The sequence below is a fragment of the Anabrus simplex genome, chromosome 4 (assembly GCF_040414725.1).
Source record: "Anabrus simplex isolate iqAnaSimp1 chromosome 4, ASM4041472v1, whole genome shotgun sequence".
Taxonomy (NCBI): Eukaryota; Metazoa; Arthropoda; class Insecta; order Orthoptera; family Tettigoniidae; genus Anabrus; species Anabrus simplex.
The window spans coordinates 375,306,829-375,327,296 of record NC_090268.1 but is presented as its reverse complement, the minus strand read 5'-3'; the positions used below and the strand labels follow the sequence as shown (position 1 = coordinate 375,327,296).

Here is a 20,468-nt window from a genome sequence, read left to right as displayed (position 1 = left end):
TAGTGAAACCTTGTTTTAGGTAATCATTTTGATATTTGCACACTTTTGTTTTGTTGAATAATTAACTTCAGCAGAGAGCTGAAGCAGATGTGGAAAGTGAACATACAACTAAATTTGCATCCTGTTCTTTCGCTTATATCCTTGGAGAACAGGCACTCAAAGAAATGCTTCCATGGGTTCACTTTTTACCATCGTGAAGCAGCCACTTGTCCATGATTATGACTCTACTGTTATGTGCCAGCCCAGTGGTAGCCCCTTTCATTACTTCCAGGAAGGGGATAGTGACTCAAACGATGTGGGATCTCCCAGCCGACTTGTGGGGTGGGGGCGGCCTTTCCATGTATTCTTCTCGTCGGCCAGCTTACCAGCAAGCTTTTTGGAGATTCAATGGGAATGTTCTGCCTCTAGCCACCTCGCGAAAATTCTGGCTCAAATCACTTGAGGTATAAAAAGGGAGGCTAGCCGCGGACAGTCGGACACAGTTGGGCTCTGTGGTGGAGTCAATGTGAGACTCAGTGTGTTAGGGTTCGGTGGCTCGGCTGAGGGCAACAGTGGTGTTGGCTGTCAATAGTGTCCCACCGAGGTCTGAACCAGGAAATGTTGTGTGGTGTCGGAGAGACCAGTGAGTGGGTGGGCTGGAGATGACAGAACGGAAGACTGTACTATGTGTTCGCGTATTTCTGTGGACTGAGGCTCAGCATGAGTTAGCGAGGGAAGCCGCTATCGTGAGTGTGAGGTTAAATGGACCTGTTTTAATGTTCGCTGTTGTATTGTCCTGCTGTTCACTACTGATGAACTGTTTACTTGTTCACTGCATGTGACTGTATGAATTACTGGACTGTCTCTGGAGTCGAACCAACAAACAGTCATCATGTGTCTAGTGTCTCGTAGCCCTGTGTTCAGATCCAGTGGTCTGTACACAGCTGCTGCATGAAGTGACTGGACTTGGGGAAGTGAAAGTAAGGATTAACCATCCGCAAGTATAGCAACGGGCTGGAACGCCTGCTGTGCCGTAAGGAAGAGGGACTTGTAAATAGACAGTAATTAGTGTGACCAATTCATAGCTGATTGGGGGGGAGAGGGAGAGAGAGAGAGAGAGAGAGTGTTTTTGGATCATCCTGAAATAAATTAAAGTAATGAAACAGACGGAGTTGTATTCATAACAATACATTTACCACTAAAAACAATAACTACCGCTACTCAGAATGCACCGAAATCCATCTGTGGAACATAGTGTACTGTTCACTTGCACTGACTGACAGCAAGTTTCAGGCTGAGGAAGAGTATTCTATTCTCATAGCATTGCGAAGTAATGGCAGTAAAATTGTCAAGTAGCTTATTGTAATTAAGCTACAGTGGGTGGAAGTTGGTGCACAGGTGGTAGGTTCGCATCTAGAAGGGCGCTGGGGTAATCTCTGACCTCATGCTAGCAAGGTCCAGTTGCCAGCATTTCTAGTCAGCACGTGTGAAATTCTAAGTAAGGTAGTGTGTTTCTATGAAAATGCTGTATATTCGATCTGAATAAGATTGGAAGAGCTTCTTGCATGGCTTACTCTATTGAGAATCTGGGGATAGCAATAACTGTTTAAAAATGAGATGAAGTTTGTATCGTCGTGAGCTTCTGATCTTGGAAATGCCTTCCACCCCCCACCCCCCTCCTAGATTTCTCTCCATGCCTCCCTGTTTGCAGAGACAAGCTACATTGCTGGTTGGGAACCATCCTTAAACAGCCAGAGAAATTGGTGTCAAACTAAGCTGTGAAACACTTAGGAATGGAATTTCCTTTTATAGAAGGACCAATAAGTTGTTCTACTGAGGACTTTATAAACTAATAATCCCTAGTACCAAGCAAATTTTCCTGTTTCTCTCCCTAGTTTTATTTCCATCTACATACTGTAAGGTTGAACACAGCATTGTGTAACGGACAGCACAGAAAAGTTCACCATCAAGGGCCATGTTTCCCTTCTATTTTACCTTCTTTAATAACTTCGTGTTTTTTTAACATAATATGAAAAATATATGCCATTTCCCTTCTTTTAATTTACACTTAAAATTTGCTGTTGATTTCTCATTCTTTTGACAGCTTCTCTGTTCATAATTCTATGACTTTAGAAAATGTTTAATGTGAGACTGAAGGTTCAAATTTCAAATGAACCTAACTCCTTGGTAAGGTCCTTCTTCACTCAGTTTTTCAATATTGACCTATGGATTACCCAGTGGAACTAATCCATATTTAAAATATCTTTTAAATGTTACAAGTTGCTAAAAACCAAATCGAGAAAAAAATTATATTTCACAATTATATAGGCCAATGTATAATCCACTGACATGGTTTTCCTTTTTCAGGTGTCCAGTCTTGTTGAAAATGAAGTTGCTCGTTTACAGAAGGAAATTAATCGTAATGAACAATGGTATAAGAACATTGTAGCAAAGAATGATCCATACAAGAACGTGGCAGAAAGCAATAAACCAAATAACAACTCTGACTCTCCCAAAGACTTGCATAAATTCACAAAAGTAATCATAAATGATGTCGCTGATGAAAGAGAAGAAGAAAACCATACAGTAAAGAAATCAAAAGATTTTTCAAAGCGACAGCAAATTCCACATGATGATCTAAAACAAGAAACAATTTACGGGAAATCCAGTTTCAAACAGATTAAATTTCCTGCTTACCAGGAGCAAAGGAAGAGTCCAGAAATTCATAATGAGGCAAGAAATGGGGACATAAAGCACATTGATAAGAAACATTCACTAGATGAACAATATATTGAAGCCTGTCTGAATGGTTCAGGGAGATCAGAGAGTCCAAGTGAAAGTAGTGTTATTTCAACTGACAGTGAGTTCGGCAATCTGCCATCTGTGAAGGAACTAACTAAACGATTTTCATCAATGGCCGATTCTGATTCTTCTACTTCCACGTCCACACCAAAGGTAAGAATTTAGGGAGCAAAATTGCCTCACAACAATATAGAGGCAACATATATCATTACTACTTCTTCCTTAATAATTCAAAAATCCATTCACATTTTTCTGCTCATGGGGAGCTTTGTCTGTAGTTTAGCACCCAATGCCAGTAAAATAACTTCTGTAATTTGCTAACCCATTAATGTAGCTCTTCTTTATTCTATTTTCTAAGATAAGGCATAGACCGTGTATTGCTTTGTAGATTCCTATATTCCCTTTGAAACCAAACTACTGCTGTTGTGAATATAAAATTTATCATCCAAAGCATGCTTTGTAAATACAGTATGTTACATTGCCAAAAATTCCTTCTTTCTAGCTATAATATCTTTTGCCAAGGCTTTGTTCTTCTCTCATTGTTTCTCAACTGGAAACATGGGTTATGCTGCAATTATTCACAAATCCAGCTTTATTCTTGGTAAGTTTAATGATGTTATAAATCTGTTTGTCCAGAATGTGTTTGAAGATCTTCATCATATGGCTTAGAACTTGGATTCGGAAGTAATTATCATATTCGAAGGGACTTCTTTTCGAAGATATGAGGCCCATCCAAGAAGTAAGTTCCCATGGACCATAAAAAGAAATGGGAACATCATATATGACACTTTCTTTCTGTAGATTCAGTGATACTTCTATTTCTCAATGTATGCACCTCCCTTGTTTAAGCACTTTCTGTAGCATGGCACCATTTTAATGCCTTTGTCATACAGTATATCTCTGCTGCCAAAGGCCTGAAGCATGATGCAACTATCAATATAATGATCCTGTCTAAAAGCAGAAATCTCTGGAGAAAGAGATGAAAGTCTCTGGGCATGAGGTCAGGGCTGTATGGGGGATGGTCAAAGATGTCTCACCCGAATTGCTGCAAAAGAGCGTTGTTGTGCAAGAACATTTTGTCTACACTAAGCTTTCCATGTCTCTTGTTCTGTATTTCTCTCCACAGCTTTCACAATGTGTCACAATAACTGTATGTTCCTCACAATCGCCATGTTTACCTTTGCACAGCCCTAACATAAAATACAATTACTCACAGAACTGCAAATGCACCAGAATGTTGTCACATGTTCCTCCTGTACCCCTCTGCAAGACAGACCTACACAGACCACCATTGCTGCATTGTGGCACTTTCAGGTGTTACTTCCTGAATGGGCCTCGTAGGTCCATTGATACTCAGTTACTAGTCAGTCAGCATTCATCCTTCCTCAACAATCTGATTGAACAGTAGTGTTAAGAAACCTATTGAAACCCATCTTTAACAGCACCACAGCTCAGTTACAAGGTTGTCTAGGTCAATGGCTTTACCTGGCTTTGTTTGCTTTGAAGCAGTCTTCAGTTTGGTGACGTTGGTTTGGTTAATGGGTCCTTCAATGACCCTCGTGTTTGGAATTGGTGGGTGGAGGAATTTCGTGGTAGATATCTTCCCAAAGTAGCTTAGCTAGTATTCTCTTGCTTTCTTCCAATCTTCCAGCAAATCATTCATACCCTAACAATATTGGCTTCTGAGGTCTTAATTTGCAGAGTCTGTAGATGTTGGGTTCTTCTCCACACGTCATGTCTTTCATAAAGTTCTGTGAACCAAGTATCTACTTTCACTTCACACTGTCTTCAGCCTGTTAACTGAAGTGGTATCATCATCATCATCATCATCATCATCATCATCATCATCATCATCATCATCAAATTTAGAGTGTGTGGGGCCCTAGGTTGAAGCCAGGGTTCACCCCCCCCACCCATTCTGAAAGAGTCTTTGTACAAAATATCCTATCCTCATTATTACTATAAATGGCTTTAATTTTTATGCTGTTAACCATCTTCATTTTAAACAAATAAAACATAATACTAAAAATTTGAAGGTGATTTGTTTGAAATGTGAGTGCTAAAACTCTTAAGACATGAATTCCCTAAATAAATCATGACTAATTAACTGTGAATAAATCAACCATTTTAGGTTTGTACAGTATTTGGTTTGTCTGTGTAATGTCGGTATACAGTCATCTAATAATGATATGGAAGAAATCATTTTTTATCAGTACAATAAGAAAAGGATAATTTATTACATGTGCTGTTAATTGAAACTTTGTGATATACATAGCATGACACTAATTTAAAGAGCCATTTCTACATTTCTTATTAGCAAATGAACTAATGATGTCTTCAAGAGGTATCTTCCTTAAAATGTCACTTTCTAGGGTCTTAATAGTTGAATATGTCATTATTAAAAGCCTGATTTTAATTAATTTTAATTCAAAAAAAACTTTCACAACTTTTATTGGGGTTAATTTAACTTGTAAATTTTGTTATTTTATTATTTTGTTTCTGGGCTCCAATGTGGTGCAGGTTTCAGGCTAGTCAGCCTGCCCCAAAATCCAGCACTTCTGATTATATATTCTTCCTGTGAGAGCTTTCTTTATTACTTCTCAGAATTTTAATGAGACTTGCTATGCCAATTTACTGACATTAGTGAAATTCTCTTCTTTCAGTGCCCAAGTCCTGCTCCAAGGTGGAAGACACCTGAACAACCCCCTTTGCCTGCAGAGAGGACTGTCTTGACAACAGGTCGCCCCAGTATGCTGAACAGTCTGAGTCCGAACCGACCAGTACGCGAGGTTAGCAACTTAAAACGCACCAGCAGATAGCCCTGTACAAGTGAGGAGCATTTCATGCAGCTTGAAACACATGTGTTGCTGTTTCACCCTCACTTGAGCTTAGCTTGGCACAATCTAGTAGTTGTAGGTCCTTAAAATTTCTTACACAAAGAGGAAATATTTTTCTTGCTTATATTAGTCACTGATTTTGAATATAAATTTGTTTGCTTGATAGTCAAGCATTCACCTGGGTGATATGCATGCGTGTTATATCATGGGTGGTGTGGTTGCTAAGGCTTTGTGTAGTGTTAAGGGTTTGCCATTTACCTTGAATTACAAGGAATTAGATTTGCTTCTCATATAATGTTCATGACTACTAAGGTATAACATGCAAAGTCCAGACTTCCATCAACAAATGTTTGAAAACCATCCTAAGAGTGTGAAGGCCTGAAATTAATTTGCATTAAGGATTGTGGGAATGCTCCCAGCAGTGCACATCTGAAATTCAGATAAAAGAATATAAACGTAAATTGATAGCTCACACACTGTGCTAAGGTCCTGACAGCATTTAATATCAAAATAGATTCTTGAAAAGAATTCCCAGGGAGCTAGAAGAACAAGACCAAGAAGTACCCATACTTTTGTTGTAAGCTACACTGATCTTCTTCTGTGTATGTAAAATTTTATATGAATTACTACAACAAATATCTCTATTGAGAAGGTTCCTAGGAGCATAAGCTCTGTCATGGGGAACAATGCCCTCCCGTGTGTAGTAGAAAATAGTCTTATACTTGAAAAATGTATTTGTAACTGATAACCACATACTAGTACAAAAGTCCACTAAACACTTCTCATTCCTACTAGCCTCTATATCTTTCCCACACTTATCAATCACCTTCTCATATCCTTCACTTCTATTTTCAACTCTCGCATTGAAATTGCCTGTTAGCACTATCCTATCCTTGCTGTTGACCCGGACTATGATGTCACTCAGTGCTTCATAAAACTTGTCAAATTCTTCCTCATTGGCACCTTCACATGGTGAACAGAGTGAGACAGTTCTCATCTCAGTTCCTCCAACTGTCAAATCTACCCACATCATTTGCTCATTTACATGCCTAACAGAAACTGTTTGGTGGAGTAGTATTCCTGATGAACTGTCCTACCTCATACTCTGCCCTTCCCATTTTTACACCTATTAAGAACACTTTATAATCAATCTCCTATCTCTTCCTCATTATCTCCCCTTACCCGAATATCATTAACACCTAACACTTCCAGATGCATCGTCTTTGCTGACTCAGCCAGTTCTACTTTCTTTCTTCCATAAGCCCCATTAATATCGATAGCTCCCCGTCGAATTCTATTTCATTCATCAAGTTTTCTCCAAGGAGTCCCTCGCCTGTCAAATGGAAGTGGGACTCTATTACTCCCATAGGTCTGAGGCTTGCTTAAAAGGTTCTCAGCATGCTCGTAAAAAATTATGTGAAGCAGGATGTCACTCTACTTGCACATAATCCCAGCGAGAAACTCTCCTCTAATGGGTTAGGGACTACCAGTGAATTGTATATTCCTAGTTGCCTGAGCACAAGGATGGCCATGACTCAGTATATGTCGAGATGCCCACTACTATTCAATAGAAACTGATATCCTAACTCTCAGGACCATTTACTAGGCCACTCAGCTGTTGCCCATAGTTCACGAAGTAGGACGTGACTACAGTAACCCAAACCACAAACCATGAATGGGGATATAAAGGTTAAGTTAGGAATGAACTCTATAGGTTGAGCATTACGCATAAACCAGCTTTGGCGGTGGAGTCATTTGAGGGAATGAAGGAGAATAATGGACTTGGTCATGGAGGGTAAGAAAACTCGAGGGAGAGCAAGACAATGATTTTTAGACTCGGTTTCAAATGAATTAAAAATAAGAGGTATGGAACTAAACGAGGCCTCTGGGTTGTTTACAAATAGAGGCTTGTGGAGACATTTAGCAAATTCAGAGGCTTGCAGACTGTTTGCTGAAAGTCATAACAGTCTATTATGTATGTACATATGTGTGAATAATGTTTTGTTTCTTTTATAGCTTTTCTATACAGATACTTTCAAAAAGGGGAAAAAAAATTCCAATCCTACTACTCTCCTTTCTGGAGAGTTGCTTCTCTTTCATATCATTGATTCTCATTAGTGCAGTTTGAAATTAAGTGTAGAAAAGGAGGGTTATCAAAAATCTGTACAAAAAAATCGATCACCTTGAGAATCTGAAAGAGCTTGGATCAGTCAACATTACCTATCAAACTCCTTTTCTAGATCTATGAATGCCATGTACATGTGCTTGCTCTTCTTCATTCAGCCTTCTAAGATCAGATGTAGAGTCCGTATTAGCTTGCAGGTTTCTACATTACTTTTGAAGTCAAAGTACTGCTACGAATATTTATTTCACCACCCAAAAAATACTTGTTAAATACGCTATATTGCCAATAATTTCTAGACAACTATAGGTACTGGCTTAAATAGAATGGCTGTGGTACTGGTATGATGTATGTCTGTCTTTTGCTGCTATCGCAACCCCTACTCTTCTAGGGAGACTTTCTACTAAATTTTGGTAGATGTCTGCGGATATTTTCTTTCATTCCTCTTTTAACATGGTGAACAGTTCTGTAGCTGTTTTTGGGTGGTCTGATCTGGTTGTCAACTAGCACTGTAACTCGTTTCACAGATGCTTAGTTGAAGTTTGGGCTGGCCATTCAATTTAATTTGCTCTCATTTCAACACACCACTTAGTTATGATCTTCATTTATGAATTAGGACATTGGCATGTTGAAAATTAAGAGCCAGTTCCAAACTGTTGCCACAAGGTGAGTAGCATAGAACTGCCCAATATTGCCTGTTAAGCATCATAAGCATTCATGAATGGAAGAACTAAAATCAGTGAACCAGGTCAAAAAAAAATGTCCAACCATAATATCTCTTCCACCAAATTTCACAGTGCTAACATTGCACTGTGGTAAATGTCTCTCACTTAGCATTTGCCAGGTCCACAAATGTTCCATCACATTGCCATAACATGTAACGTGATTTGTCTCTCTATTGTTCGAGATCCACTGGCAACATGTATTACACCTCTGTAGTCGGTGGTGAGTGATAGCAATCCTTGGTTTCTGTGCCGCAGCTCATCCTCGGAATCTAAATGTAAAATTCTGATGATGAATGATAGAAATACTAGCATCACTTCCAGATGCCAATCGAAAATCCATGACCATGGATTCTAACGAAGCTTGCTGGTTTGACTTCACATGTCAAAGGCATTAAGGGTCCGTATGTGTCAATTGTTTTGGCTTTTCTGGTTAAAGTGGGGGTTTTATAAATCCTGGTGTTCCATTTCCCCACTACGGCACTCGCTGCTAAACATGGTATCCCCAAAAGGAACTTTCACCCCATCAACGCAGTAATTAAAACTGAGAGGACTTTTCCTATTTGTGAAACTCACAACCTTTTAACCCCGTTTATCATCGTACCATTACCCACCGTCCATCTCACAACACTATCGAGGTCACCCTGCAGCCGCTCACAATCTTGTAACTTATTTATTACTCTGCACAGAATAACATCATCTGCAAACAGCCTTATCTCTGAATCCACTTCTTTACACATATCATTGATATATATAAGAAAACATAAAGGTCCAAAGTACCTATACATACCCTTCCACTTTTCACTAAAATTTGTATGACTGCCAATTATGCTTGCCATCATGTTATCCTTAGCTGCCTTCTATGCTAGATTCAATTTCCTAGTAAGTTCCTTCAATTTCTCCTTACTTCCATAACCATTTCTATATTTCTTTCCAGCCTGCACCTCCTTCTTAGTCTCTTTACTTCTCTGTTATAATATAGTGGATCCTTACCATTCCTTACCACCTTTAAAGGAACAAACTTATTTTCACATTCCTCAACAATTGCTTTAAACCCATCCCAGAGTCTGTTTACAATTTTATTTACCATTTTAAAGCGATCATAGTTACTTTTTTAAAACTCCCTCATGCCTGTTTTATCAGCCATATGGTACTGCCTAATAGTCCTAATTTTAATACCTTCCTTTCTTTCACATTTATTTTTAACTACGACAAAAACAGCTTCGTGATCACTAATACCATCTATTACTTCGGTTTCTCTATAGAGCTCGTCTGGTTTTATCAGCACCACATCCAAAATATTCTTCCCTCGAGTTGGTTCCGTCACTTTCTGAATCAGCTGCCCTTCCCATATTAACTTATTTGCCATTTGTTGGTCATGCTTCCTGTCATTCACATTACCTTCCAAATTGACATTTGGTAAATTGAGATCACCTGCTACTATCACATTCCTTTCCATATCATTTCCAACATAGCTGATTATCTTATCAAATAATTCTGAATCAGTGTCAGCGCTACCCTTTCCCGGTCTGTACACTCCAAAGACATAAAGTTGCCTATACTGCTAATAATAAGAGTTGGCGCCTGACATTTCTTAGAGGGAGGTCCGTTTACTGCCTGCCGAGGCGGGATAAAGGGAGTGGCTGTGTGGTTGCCATGGAAACGAGGGTGGGGCGACTGCGGTTGCCATGGAGATAAAATTTCAGGGCAGCTCGTCTTGCTGGGAGTTGCCAAACCTGTCACTGATAAGAACCTGATTGTTTGTATAAGAGTGATCGCAAATGGGACGACACCGCCTGGCCAGGTAGTCTACAACAGGTCACAGCGGTCAGAATGAAGGAGGGAACATGTGAGTCGGAAGCGAGGGGTAAGAGCATGTAGAGAGGAATGCTGGAATGTGGCAACATCGTGAAATGGCACGTGCAGTGCTCCTCCCTCCAACCTTACCTGTCAGACGCCAACTTTAGTTAAGTCTAGTATAGAGCCTTACACCCAGAATTTCATGTTTTTCATCCTTAACTTTTTCGTAGCTTACAAATTCTTCTTTCACCAGAATGAATACTCCCCCTCCTACCATTCCTCCATTATATCATTTCTCAGCCATGATTCAACTCCTATTACAATATGGTAAGTATATATCTATTAAATTACTTAATTCGATTCCTTTGTTTACAATGCTTCTACAGTTGAGCACTAACATATTTATGTCATCCCTACTTGATTTCCAGTTCCCTGTTTGCTTAACACCGCTCCCTAGGCCACCCTGTTTTCCTGAATGTACCTACCTATAACACTTCTAAACATGTTTCCTAACTTATATGTAGCACTGCGGTTTAAGTGAAGGCCATCTGGGCACAGATCCCTGTCTCCTACCCACCCACCCATTAGGATCTAGAAATCTCATTCCCAGTTTCCCACATACTCACTCCATAGTCTCATTTAAATCCCCAATCACCTTCCAGTCAGTATCCTTCCTACACAGTATTCCACTGATAACAACCTCCGCTTCCTTAAACTTCATCCATGCTGCATTTACCAGATCCCACACATCCCCAATTATGTTGGTACTTATACCTGCTTGCCTTACGTTGTTAATACCAACGTGAAACACCACCACCTTCTCCTTTCCCTCTTTCTTCTCTTCTACTTTCCTCAACATCTGCCTCAACCTAATTCCTGGATAACACTCTACCCTGGTTCCCTTTCCTCCACACACTTTCCCCATATGTATAACGATGGAATCCCCCATGACTAGAGCCTCAACCCTACCCACCTCATTTGATCCCCTTAAGTGTAGTGTAGTGTATGTCAGATGGTCATAATGTCCTTTATTAGGTGTAACATTTGAGTTGTCCAGTTGCAAAACCCGTTATGACAATTCTTTTTCTCAAAATGAGTTATCACCGCCATTGTATGCAGCTCATCAACATACACAATCCAGTAATGTTATACATGAAGAAAGTCCATTTAATCTATACTTTTAAAGGTGAAAAATAACTGGAGCTGCTGCAGAAGTAGTTATGTCCAGCAAGTCCATTTAATCGATACTTTTAAAGGTGAAAAATAACTGGAGCTGCTGCAGAAGTAGTTATGTCCAGCGTGTGTTATGCAGCAAAGCTCGATGTCCCAGAACCCTGTAAGAGGATCATACTTACACAAAGGCAGCTGTGTGATAAGAGGTGAAGTAAACTATAACAGGGATTGTGGTGAAGCGAAAAGCATATCAAAGCATGGGAAACCCTTTTCTGCTATTGTGCCAGTACCAGTGGAGGAAGGGGGTCCTCTTAAGAAAGAACACGTTGCTGACCAAACATTACGGGAAAGAGTGGATAAGGAACGGTGACCTCACGTTCTACAAGAAACTGCTTGACCAGCAGCAAACTTTAGACAGTGAAATACCAGACAATGACACTAATCTGGAAGATTTTGCTGAGGACAATAACAGATTAATATAACTGTACAAAATGTTAAACTTATAAAACGTTTTCAGTGAATGATGATTTCATGATGTGATCATAAAATCAAAGAGCGGGAATTAAATATCAAAACATTATATCCTAACCTTAAAATTATTTCCATTCATGCTATTTTCATAGTGTAATACTTTCAAACGTAGCTAATAAAACATGTTTACCATAAATCTGCACACACTATTCCATATACTGCTGCAGGTAACTTTTATCTTCACAAAACTGCTGTAACACTCGTTATGTCCAAATGTTTTTTGCAAATAACATGGGTTTTGTAAGTTTTATTTTGTGGAGATTTTGCCATATGATGAAGATGAACGCTTACTGTTTAATTACAAAATTTCAACCTCCTTTGTTGCATAACAAATGACAGTTTTTTTTGCGCTTCCTGAAAAATTTGTTTATCTGCACATAACGGGTTTTGCAACTGGACGACTCGTTTATTGTCTTACTGGATTAGAAATACTTGTAATATTGAAATCTTCCACTGTTTAAATGCTTTAGCTGGGCTGAATGGCTCAGACGGTTGAGGTACTGGCCCTCTGATCCCAACTTGGCAGGTTCAATCCTGGCTCAGTCCAGTGGTATTTGAAGGTACAACAGCCTTGTATCAGTAGATTTACTGGCATGTAAAATTGGGTAAAATTGCAGCACCCTGAAACCTCTTCAGTCCTTTTGCAGTTAAATAAACATTATTTTATTATCATTGTTGTATATATGTAGAAAACAGAGAGCAGCAACTTACCATGTAAGCATGCATAGATTGAGTATACATAAAAGAAAGACATGAGTCCAAAATTATCAGCTGTAGCTGTCAGTGGAGAAGATTGAGAATGAGATGCTCATTGTTGATAAGTAGATGCTCAGGGAGGAGATAGGTGAGACAAGAGAATGGAAAATGTTAAGACTAGGTGTTTCCCTAGACCTGAGAAGTTTTACAACTTTGAGATCTCTAAGGGCAATAAGGTGGGAAGATATGAGTAAATAAGGATTTGATGGAACTTGGTGTGAATGAAGACAAGACGATACATGTTTTGCAGGTAATGATTAGGCCATATATTTGTTTGGCTAGAGTGTTGGAAGTTTAGCCATTGTACTCGGCTTGAGAAGAGTTTGCTTTGATGCTGGTTGATGATGGATGAAATGCAGTCGTGATGACATTGTATAGGGTAAGATTTGTTTGTGGTACTGCATATATGCAAATGGCAAGTCTTTCAGTGGTTGTGTTCCTAGGGGAAGGGGTTTGGGGCAAGTTTGGTTATAGCAAGGGAGAACTTTTGGTTTGGTTGCATCTGAATGTGATTGTACGGCTTTTCAAAAGAAAATTATACATGTAGGATGAGAATGAGAGAAGATTGAATGCTTGATTTAAAATGTGATTGATTCTGTGCAAATCAAGATGATATATGGTGATGAAGGATGGGGTCAGAGTTCATGACTTGGGAAAATCTGGCAGTCAACCAGTTGGGTGGGGTAACTTCCAGCAGTAAAGGCCTTTCTCAGGTTTTCATTGCAGGAGGCATGGAATAATTCATCAAAGGAAATGTTCAATAAATTTCCAAGTTCAAGGCGAGTTGGCTGTGCGGTCAGAGGCGCTCAGCTGGGAACTTGAATCCGGGAGATAGTGGGTTCAAACCTCACTGTCGGCAGCCCTGAAAATGGTTTTCCGTGGTTTCCCATTTTCACACCAGGAAAATGCTGGGCCGTACCTTAATTAAGGCCCCGGTCGCTTCCTTCCCACTCCTAGGCATTTCCTATCCCATCATCACCGTAAGGCCTATCTGTGTTGGTGCAACGTAAAGCCAATTGTAAAAAAAAAAAAAAATGAGGAAATCCTTCTCGAATACTACCATAAGTTAAAACTATTATAGTGTTAGCAAGTTGTGCACAGTCGAGTCATATTATTATGACCACCTCATACATTTGATGTCATCGGCACATACACCATGAAGTTATGCCATGTGTTGTTAGCTGCCATAGTGGGTATTTAGCAGCGGTGGCCAAGACTTGCACCCTTTGCATGCTATCATATCCCAGGAGTGCAACCATGTCTGACCAGAACTCCTGATATCCGCCACCACTGTGATATTCAGTGAAAGTGTGAGAGAGAGAGAGAGAGAGACAGATGTATACAGATGGTCATAATAATAATAATAATAATAATAATAATAATAATAATAATAATAATAATAATATAATAATACTTTATTAGCGGTAATACCATGGAGGGCAGAGGTAAGCATAAAGTGTGTTTGTGATGAAATTGAACTAATAAAGCAAAATCCATGTTCATAGTTGGTAAGTCCGCACGTTACCAGGACTTTTCCAGTATTAATATGAAGGGAAAAAGCTCCCATTCAGAGATAGAACTGAACATTGAAAGAACTTCAGCAACTTGCCTGTACAGTCAAGGATATTGTTGTTGAGGAAGTGAAAATGAAAATCCACAGCCTGTTTCCAGTCATTCGACCAGGTCAGGAATGGAATGAATGAAGCCCCCATCTAGTGGTGAGGATAGGAATTGTGCCAGCTGCCGAAGCATGTCGCACTGTTGAGGAACTATTTCATAAAAATCATGCACGTTTCAGAAATGTAGAAATATGTCCTTGAACCAAATATTGCACTGCAGATCTTTTTGTTCAAGCTGGAAATAAAGGGAAACATTCTCAACGAAAAGCTAGAAAGGGCTGATGATTAAGTCAAGGTCAGTCTTGAACCCTTCAAATTCTTGATACCTCTTTGAAAACAGTAAAAATGATTTTATTGTTTTTCTGTCCCACTAACTAAATTTGACGGTTTTCGGAGACACCAAAGTGCCGGAATTTCATCCTGCAGGAGTTCTTTTGTGCCAGTAAATCTACCAACACGAGGCTGACATATTTGAACACCTTCAAATACCACTGGACCGAGCCAGGATCAAACATGACAAGTTGGGATCAGAAAGCTAGCGTCTCTACTGTCTGAGCCACTCAGCCTGGCTCTTTGAAAACAGACTGGCTCACAGGTTTGCAAGGTGACTGTGCAACCATTGAGCAGCCAGACTGCCAACCTTTCCCTCCTCCTCATCCTCCTCGATGCGCAATCACGTCTACGCTCGGCACTCAAGGCAGGAGCATGGTCAGAGAAATTTTTTGGCCAGGCCTGGTACTATATAAGGTGTGCAATAGGTCATAAATATGTGACATGTCCCACAGCTAAAAATGTCTGACAGTGGTTGGAAGAGTATGACAGAGACGTTCTTGTAAATCGCTGGCCACCTAATTCCCTGGACATGAAGCTAATTGAGCATTTATGAGACTATTGTTAAGAAGGAAGCCATACTTTCCAGTGTCAACTGGTCAAATATAACTAAAAGCTTTTTCAGTCTCTCAAACACAGAATTTCAATATAAATATTACATTATAACATACCTGTTAAAAAGAAAAAATTAAACAAGGAATAAAATACACACTTTTAAACAAAGAATAGTAACCAAAGAATTTATTTGTTTAAAATGTATTTTATTCCTATAATAATGTTTTGTTTTTTTTGACACGTACGTTATTGTGTAATATTTATATTGACATTTTGTGTTCGACAGACTAAAAACCCTTTAAATTACATTTATAAGACTACCTCCATCATGTTCCCTCTGGGGATCCTTTGCTTACCGAGCTTGATAGCTGCAGTCGCGTAAGTGTGGCTAGTATCCAGTAATCGGGAGATAGTGGGTTTGAGCCCCAATGTTGGCAGCCCTGAAGATGGTTTTCCATGGTTTCCCATTTTCACACCAGGCAAATGCCGGGGCTGTACCTTAATTAAGGCCACGGCTGGATTCCTTCCACTTCCTAGGAATTTCCTACCCCATCGTCACCATAAGACATATCTGTGTATCTGTGTCGGTGTGAAGTAAAGCAAAAAAAATACTAGATCCTTTGCTTGTTGAATGAGTGGCTGCTTGGTTTGGGTTTCATGCCTGTGAGCTTGCATTCAGGAGATAGTGGGTTCAAACCCCACTGTCGGCGGCTTCCGTGGTTTCCCATTTTCACACCAGGCAAATGTTCCATAATTAAGACCACAGTTGCTTTCATCTCAATCCTAGCCCTTTCCTATCCCATCATTGCCATAAAACCTATATGTGTCAGTGCGCCATAAAGAAAATTGTAAAAGATCCTCCGCCTTGCAGCCTCCAACAGCTGTAGGATGAACTGAATGCAAGATGGCTCTAAATATCTGCATCATCGTACAAGCCCCTTTTATAGTGTCGCTCCTAGCTTGATAAGCAGCTATCCATGTTGTAGATGTTGGTTATTCTGGATATCAGCTCGGGGGACATAATAATGTTTAAAAAAACTTAAATCGGAAGACCATCAAACTATAAAATAAATGTAAAAAATAATGTAAAATCTGCAGTTAAAAATATGCACACATTTTAGTTGCCTAAAATGAAATTTGAACTGAAAAAAGTAAATGAAATTTACAGCATAATACAAAAAAGATACTTATGTAAAATATACCATTGTTTCTGCTAATTTCATCTATTCTATATCTTTTTAAAAAATTTCTTTCCACTACTTAGTATTTCTTATTGTAATATTTTTTCTTCATTCCAAACAGGTACATAGTCTAACAGCTAGGAGCATTTCAAGAGAATTTCGTGAAGGATTAAGGCGCAACCAGCCTCTGCAGTTAGATCGAAACATTTACAACCAGTCTGGAAGTTGCACAAGCCTTACAGCTTCAAGTAATGGTGAAAGTTCTTCCATTCCTAGTTCTGTTTCGGATGATCGAGAAACTCCATCCCCCATTCCACCAATAATGCCTCGGTCAGTAAGCTCCAATATTGCATTCTGGGAGCAACTACAACAGGACAAATCATAGTACCATCCATCTTGTTGTTACTTCATTGGAAAATTCAATCAGTACTTAAGACTCTCTATCTCTGATATAAATACCACATGACATCATCTTACCTAAAGTAGCTACCAGATAGATGCCAAATGTTCATTTTATCATTTTTATAGTTTTATAGTATTGCACTGTAAATAGTTACTTTGTTTACTTTGTGAATAAATGTATAATACACACAATTCTGACTATGATTTGTAAGTATAAACAAATACCAAATTAAGTCATATATAGAGATACAGGAATATGAAAAGAAACACATAAGAAGATGAACACAAAGACAGGTGAGAGAGGGAAGAGGGAGTAATAGTAAGAGACAAAGGCAAACCAGAAAACATAAACAGACAAGGACGATCTCCACATATTTATACACTGCTGTCTTCAAACAGATAGGTCTTCTCCTCATCAATTCCAGTTAATCTACATCTAGGGTATATCTTCTCAAACTCTGATGACCTTGTTTCTGCTTCCTGGCTTCCTCAAGAGGGTGGCCATCAACACCCATTGAGGAGCCACCCTGACAATCTTTAGTCTTTATCCAGGAAGTTCAGGATAAGAAAGCTGGATAAACACAGGAAAAGGGAAGAAACATACTTAAATTATCTTTTTTGGATCCTTTCCTTCTTTTACATTTGTCTTACATTTCTAATCTGTACCACTTACATTCATCTTATGTTTCTTACTTTTTCCTGTGTTTATCCACCTTTCTTCTTATCAGGATTGAAGATTTGGCAAAATAGCCTCTCAAGGAGTGTTGAGCCTCCCCTGTAAGGGAGTTGAGAAGCAAGAGCAAGTTTGTGAGGGATTGAAAAGAAATGTGGAACTGGGGGTGATGAGGAGAAAACCTATCTTATTTGACTGTGGCAGTGTGAAGATAGTTCTTGTCCATTTCTAGTTTCATGTTTACCCATGTCCTCTCTTTCTATTGCCCTCTCCTCGCACACTGTGTCTTTGTGCTCATCCAATTGTGTGTTCCATTTCATGTTCCTACCTCTGTATATGGCTTGATATTAGTTTGTTACGCCATCAGACAACTCTTAAGTTAGATTTAATTCTTAGGCACAAGATGAGAGAGTTGCAGGAATTGTGTGTGGTATTACTGAATGTGTCCTAACTGTACATTACAAGTATAGGTCATAAAGGATTCTTTCCTTGTTACATTAAGAGCTTGACAAGTTCTATTCTTTCTCTAATGAAGTGAAAGGAAAGTAACGTGGAGGAGTCTACGGCAAAGGAATAATTACGGTTGTTTTCCCTTTCATGTAAACATGAAAAGAAGAAAACTCAACCAGCTTGTTCAAGTATGGACAGGAGTTGTGATATATCTATACTGTATAAATGTCCAGAGTGATACATAGTCTATATTTTAAGTCCATATTATGTGTAAATTTATCATACCTTCACTCTACTGTGTTGATACGTATCTAATATTCCAGTTCTTCACTGAAAAATTTGCTCAATGAACTGAAATATATAAAGTCTTTAATTGCAAAATAATTTTAAATGTTTTGAAAGTCATGATAATTGTAATTACCACTTCCTTACTTTTTCAGTATTAAAAATTGAATTGCATCAGGATTACAGAATGATATATTCAGTTTGTTTTTAGAGTTTTAGAGTATGTATATTCTTCTTTCCTTAGCTGCTTACATGATATAATATCAGACAATTCACATTAAGTTGATTATACTATTTAAGTAAAATTTTTGAGTCTTCCACAAAATTGTGTAAAATGTTTTGCACTGGTAACATTTACAGTTGCAGCTACTGCGAGAATAAGATTGTACAGATCACGACTCAAAAGTGTAATTGTAAACAGGCTAATTCTTGATCATTTTAGCTAATGAAGTAACTTGCCTTACATTTAGCATCTATCACCATTATTAAATGAAATTTCCACTCCTCACACCATCGCAAAAACTATGAAATTATGAAACGGTTACATATTTTATTGTATGTTATGTATCTATTAGGCCTGTGTTATATGTATGAAGTAGTTTTACCTCACAGTATAAATATAATTCATTCAATTAGGCACATTTTTATATTATGCATCATGTGCCAAATGAGAAGTATACAATGTAAATCCAAAGATAATTATATTATGTACATAAATATAAATCATACCTGTAAATTGTGTAAAGTACATGTATGTTTTGTAAATTAACTGTTGTAAATTTATTAAATATTTCTCTTGTAAATGTAATTTTATTTTAAATTACCTGTTGTAACATGTAGCAAATAAACAAATATGGTACATTAAGTTTTGAGCGAGTGATTTTTTTAAAAAAGAAGAAAAAAAGAAAGAAAAGGAAAATCCTTCATCATATAACATGCCTGGCTCTGTGCTAACTGGTTAGCATGTTGGCCTTTGATCCAAGGGGTCCCTGGGTCAATCCCTGGCCAGGTCAGGGATTTTAAACTTCACTGGTTTATTCCTCTAGGTTGGAGACAACATTAGATATCAACCTCATAGACACGCAGGTAGGCCATGTGTGTCAACTCCAGAGATGTGCAACAGGACTTCTCTGGAGGCACATGCCATTATTTACCAAATAAAATCTATTAAATCTGATTTCTTCTTAGCAATAAACTGTGAGAGTCACAATTGTATATAGGGATATCCAATGAAATTAAATGCAGAGTGGATAGAAATACAAAAAAGTATATTTAGTGGAATTCAATTAGATGAGACCTGTCATATCACCATGTTTGAAATAATTTAAAGGCTTAATTAAGAAGGGATTCAAAACAAAATCATGCTCCAAAAATTATTTACCACAAAGCATTATCATTATCTCCATACAGCCATGCTGAGGCAAACAATATCAAAATCAAAATCTCTTTATTTGCAAATGAGGTGTCTACCTCGGTGGCAAATGGTACACTAAAATACATTATTGTCAAGCATTAAATTTTAAATTAACAAGAGACGAAGAAAATTTTCCTAGAATACAATATTATACAATTTACGCTAATAATTTGTTCTATTAAACACACACATCATCCTTAATAAATTTATATTGTTTACAAAATTCTACTTATAATATCTTACAAACATAGTCAACTCATATACAGTATGTGAAATTACTTCTAATAATAATATACAACTGGTATAAGATTAAAATTAACATTGAATTTATTTACATATTTATATTTTACCCATTTTGGAACCTAAGTAGCATGACGACCTGCTGCATCTTAACCAGAGTCCCTTTTGCCACCACTTTTCAGAGTTCCTGAAGGGCCTTCACAGCTACCGTAGCGGTCCCAGGGCCCTCGAAGTCCCCACTGTATTTCACCCCTACAGGTAGTCCCCACTTGGGCTGTCCAAACTCCATAGACCAGGGGATGGAATTAATTTAATCACACACATATTTTATTTACAATATCCTGCACTGGTCGAATGCCCTCTAACATTTCATTTATTTTCACTGTTGTTGTTTATTCTCTTCTTGAATATCTGTACAGATTTTGGAAAAGAATCAAACACTACCCCTGGTAAACTGTTCCACTCCTTCATGCCCTTCCCAATGAATGAAAATTTACCCCAATTGCTTCTGCTAAAATTCCTTCTAATTTTGTACTTGTGGTCAGTTCTACCAATATAATTATTTTCCAACTGAAGCCTCTCACGGATATCTCTCCA

At 38.3% G+C, this 20,468-nt stretch overlaps 1 protein-coding gene across 9 annotated transcripts in view; it reads left to right on the top strand.

The window, feature by feature from the left end:
- Positions 1–19,020, top strand: part of LOC136872018 (uncharacterized) — an 811,539-nt gene extending 792,519 nt beyond the window's left edge. For all 9 annotated transcript variants that reach the window (XM_068227292.1, XM_068227293.1, XM_068227294.1 and 6 more), the window contains 3 exons: positions 2,347–2,934; positions 5,445–5,570; positions 16,529–19,020. In XM_068227292.1, the coding sequence (XP_068083393.1) occupies positions 2,347–2,934; positions 5,445–5,570; positions 16,529–16,792 (978 nt within the window). In that variant the 3' untranslated portion in view covers positions 16,793–19,020. The remainder of the gene's footprint in view (positions 1–2,346; positions 2,935–5,444; positions 5,571–16,528) is intronic.
- The last annotated feature ends 1,448 nt before the right edge of the window (positions 19,021–20,468 follow it).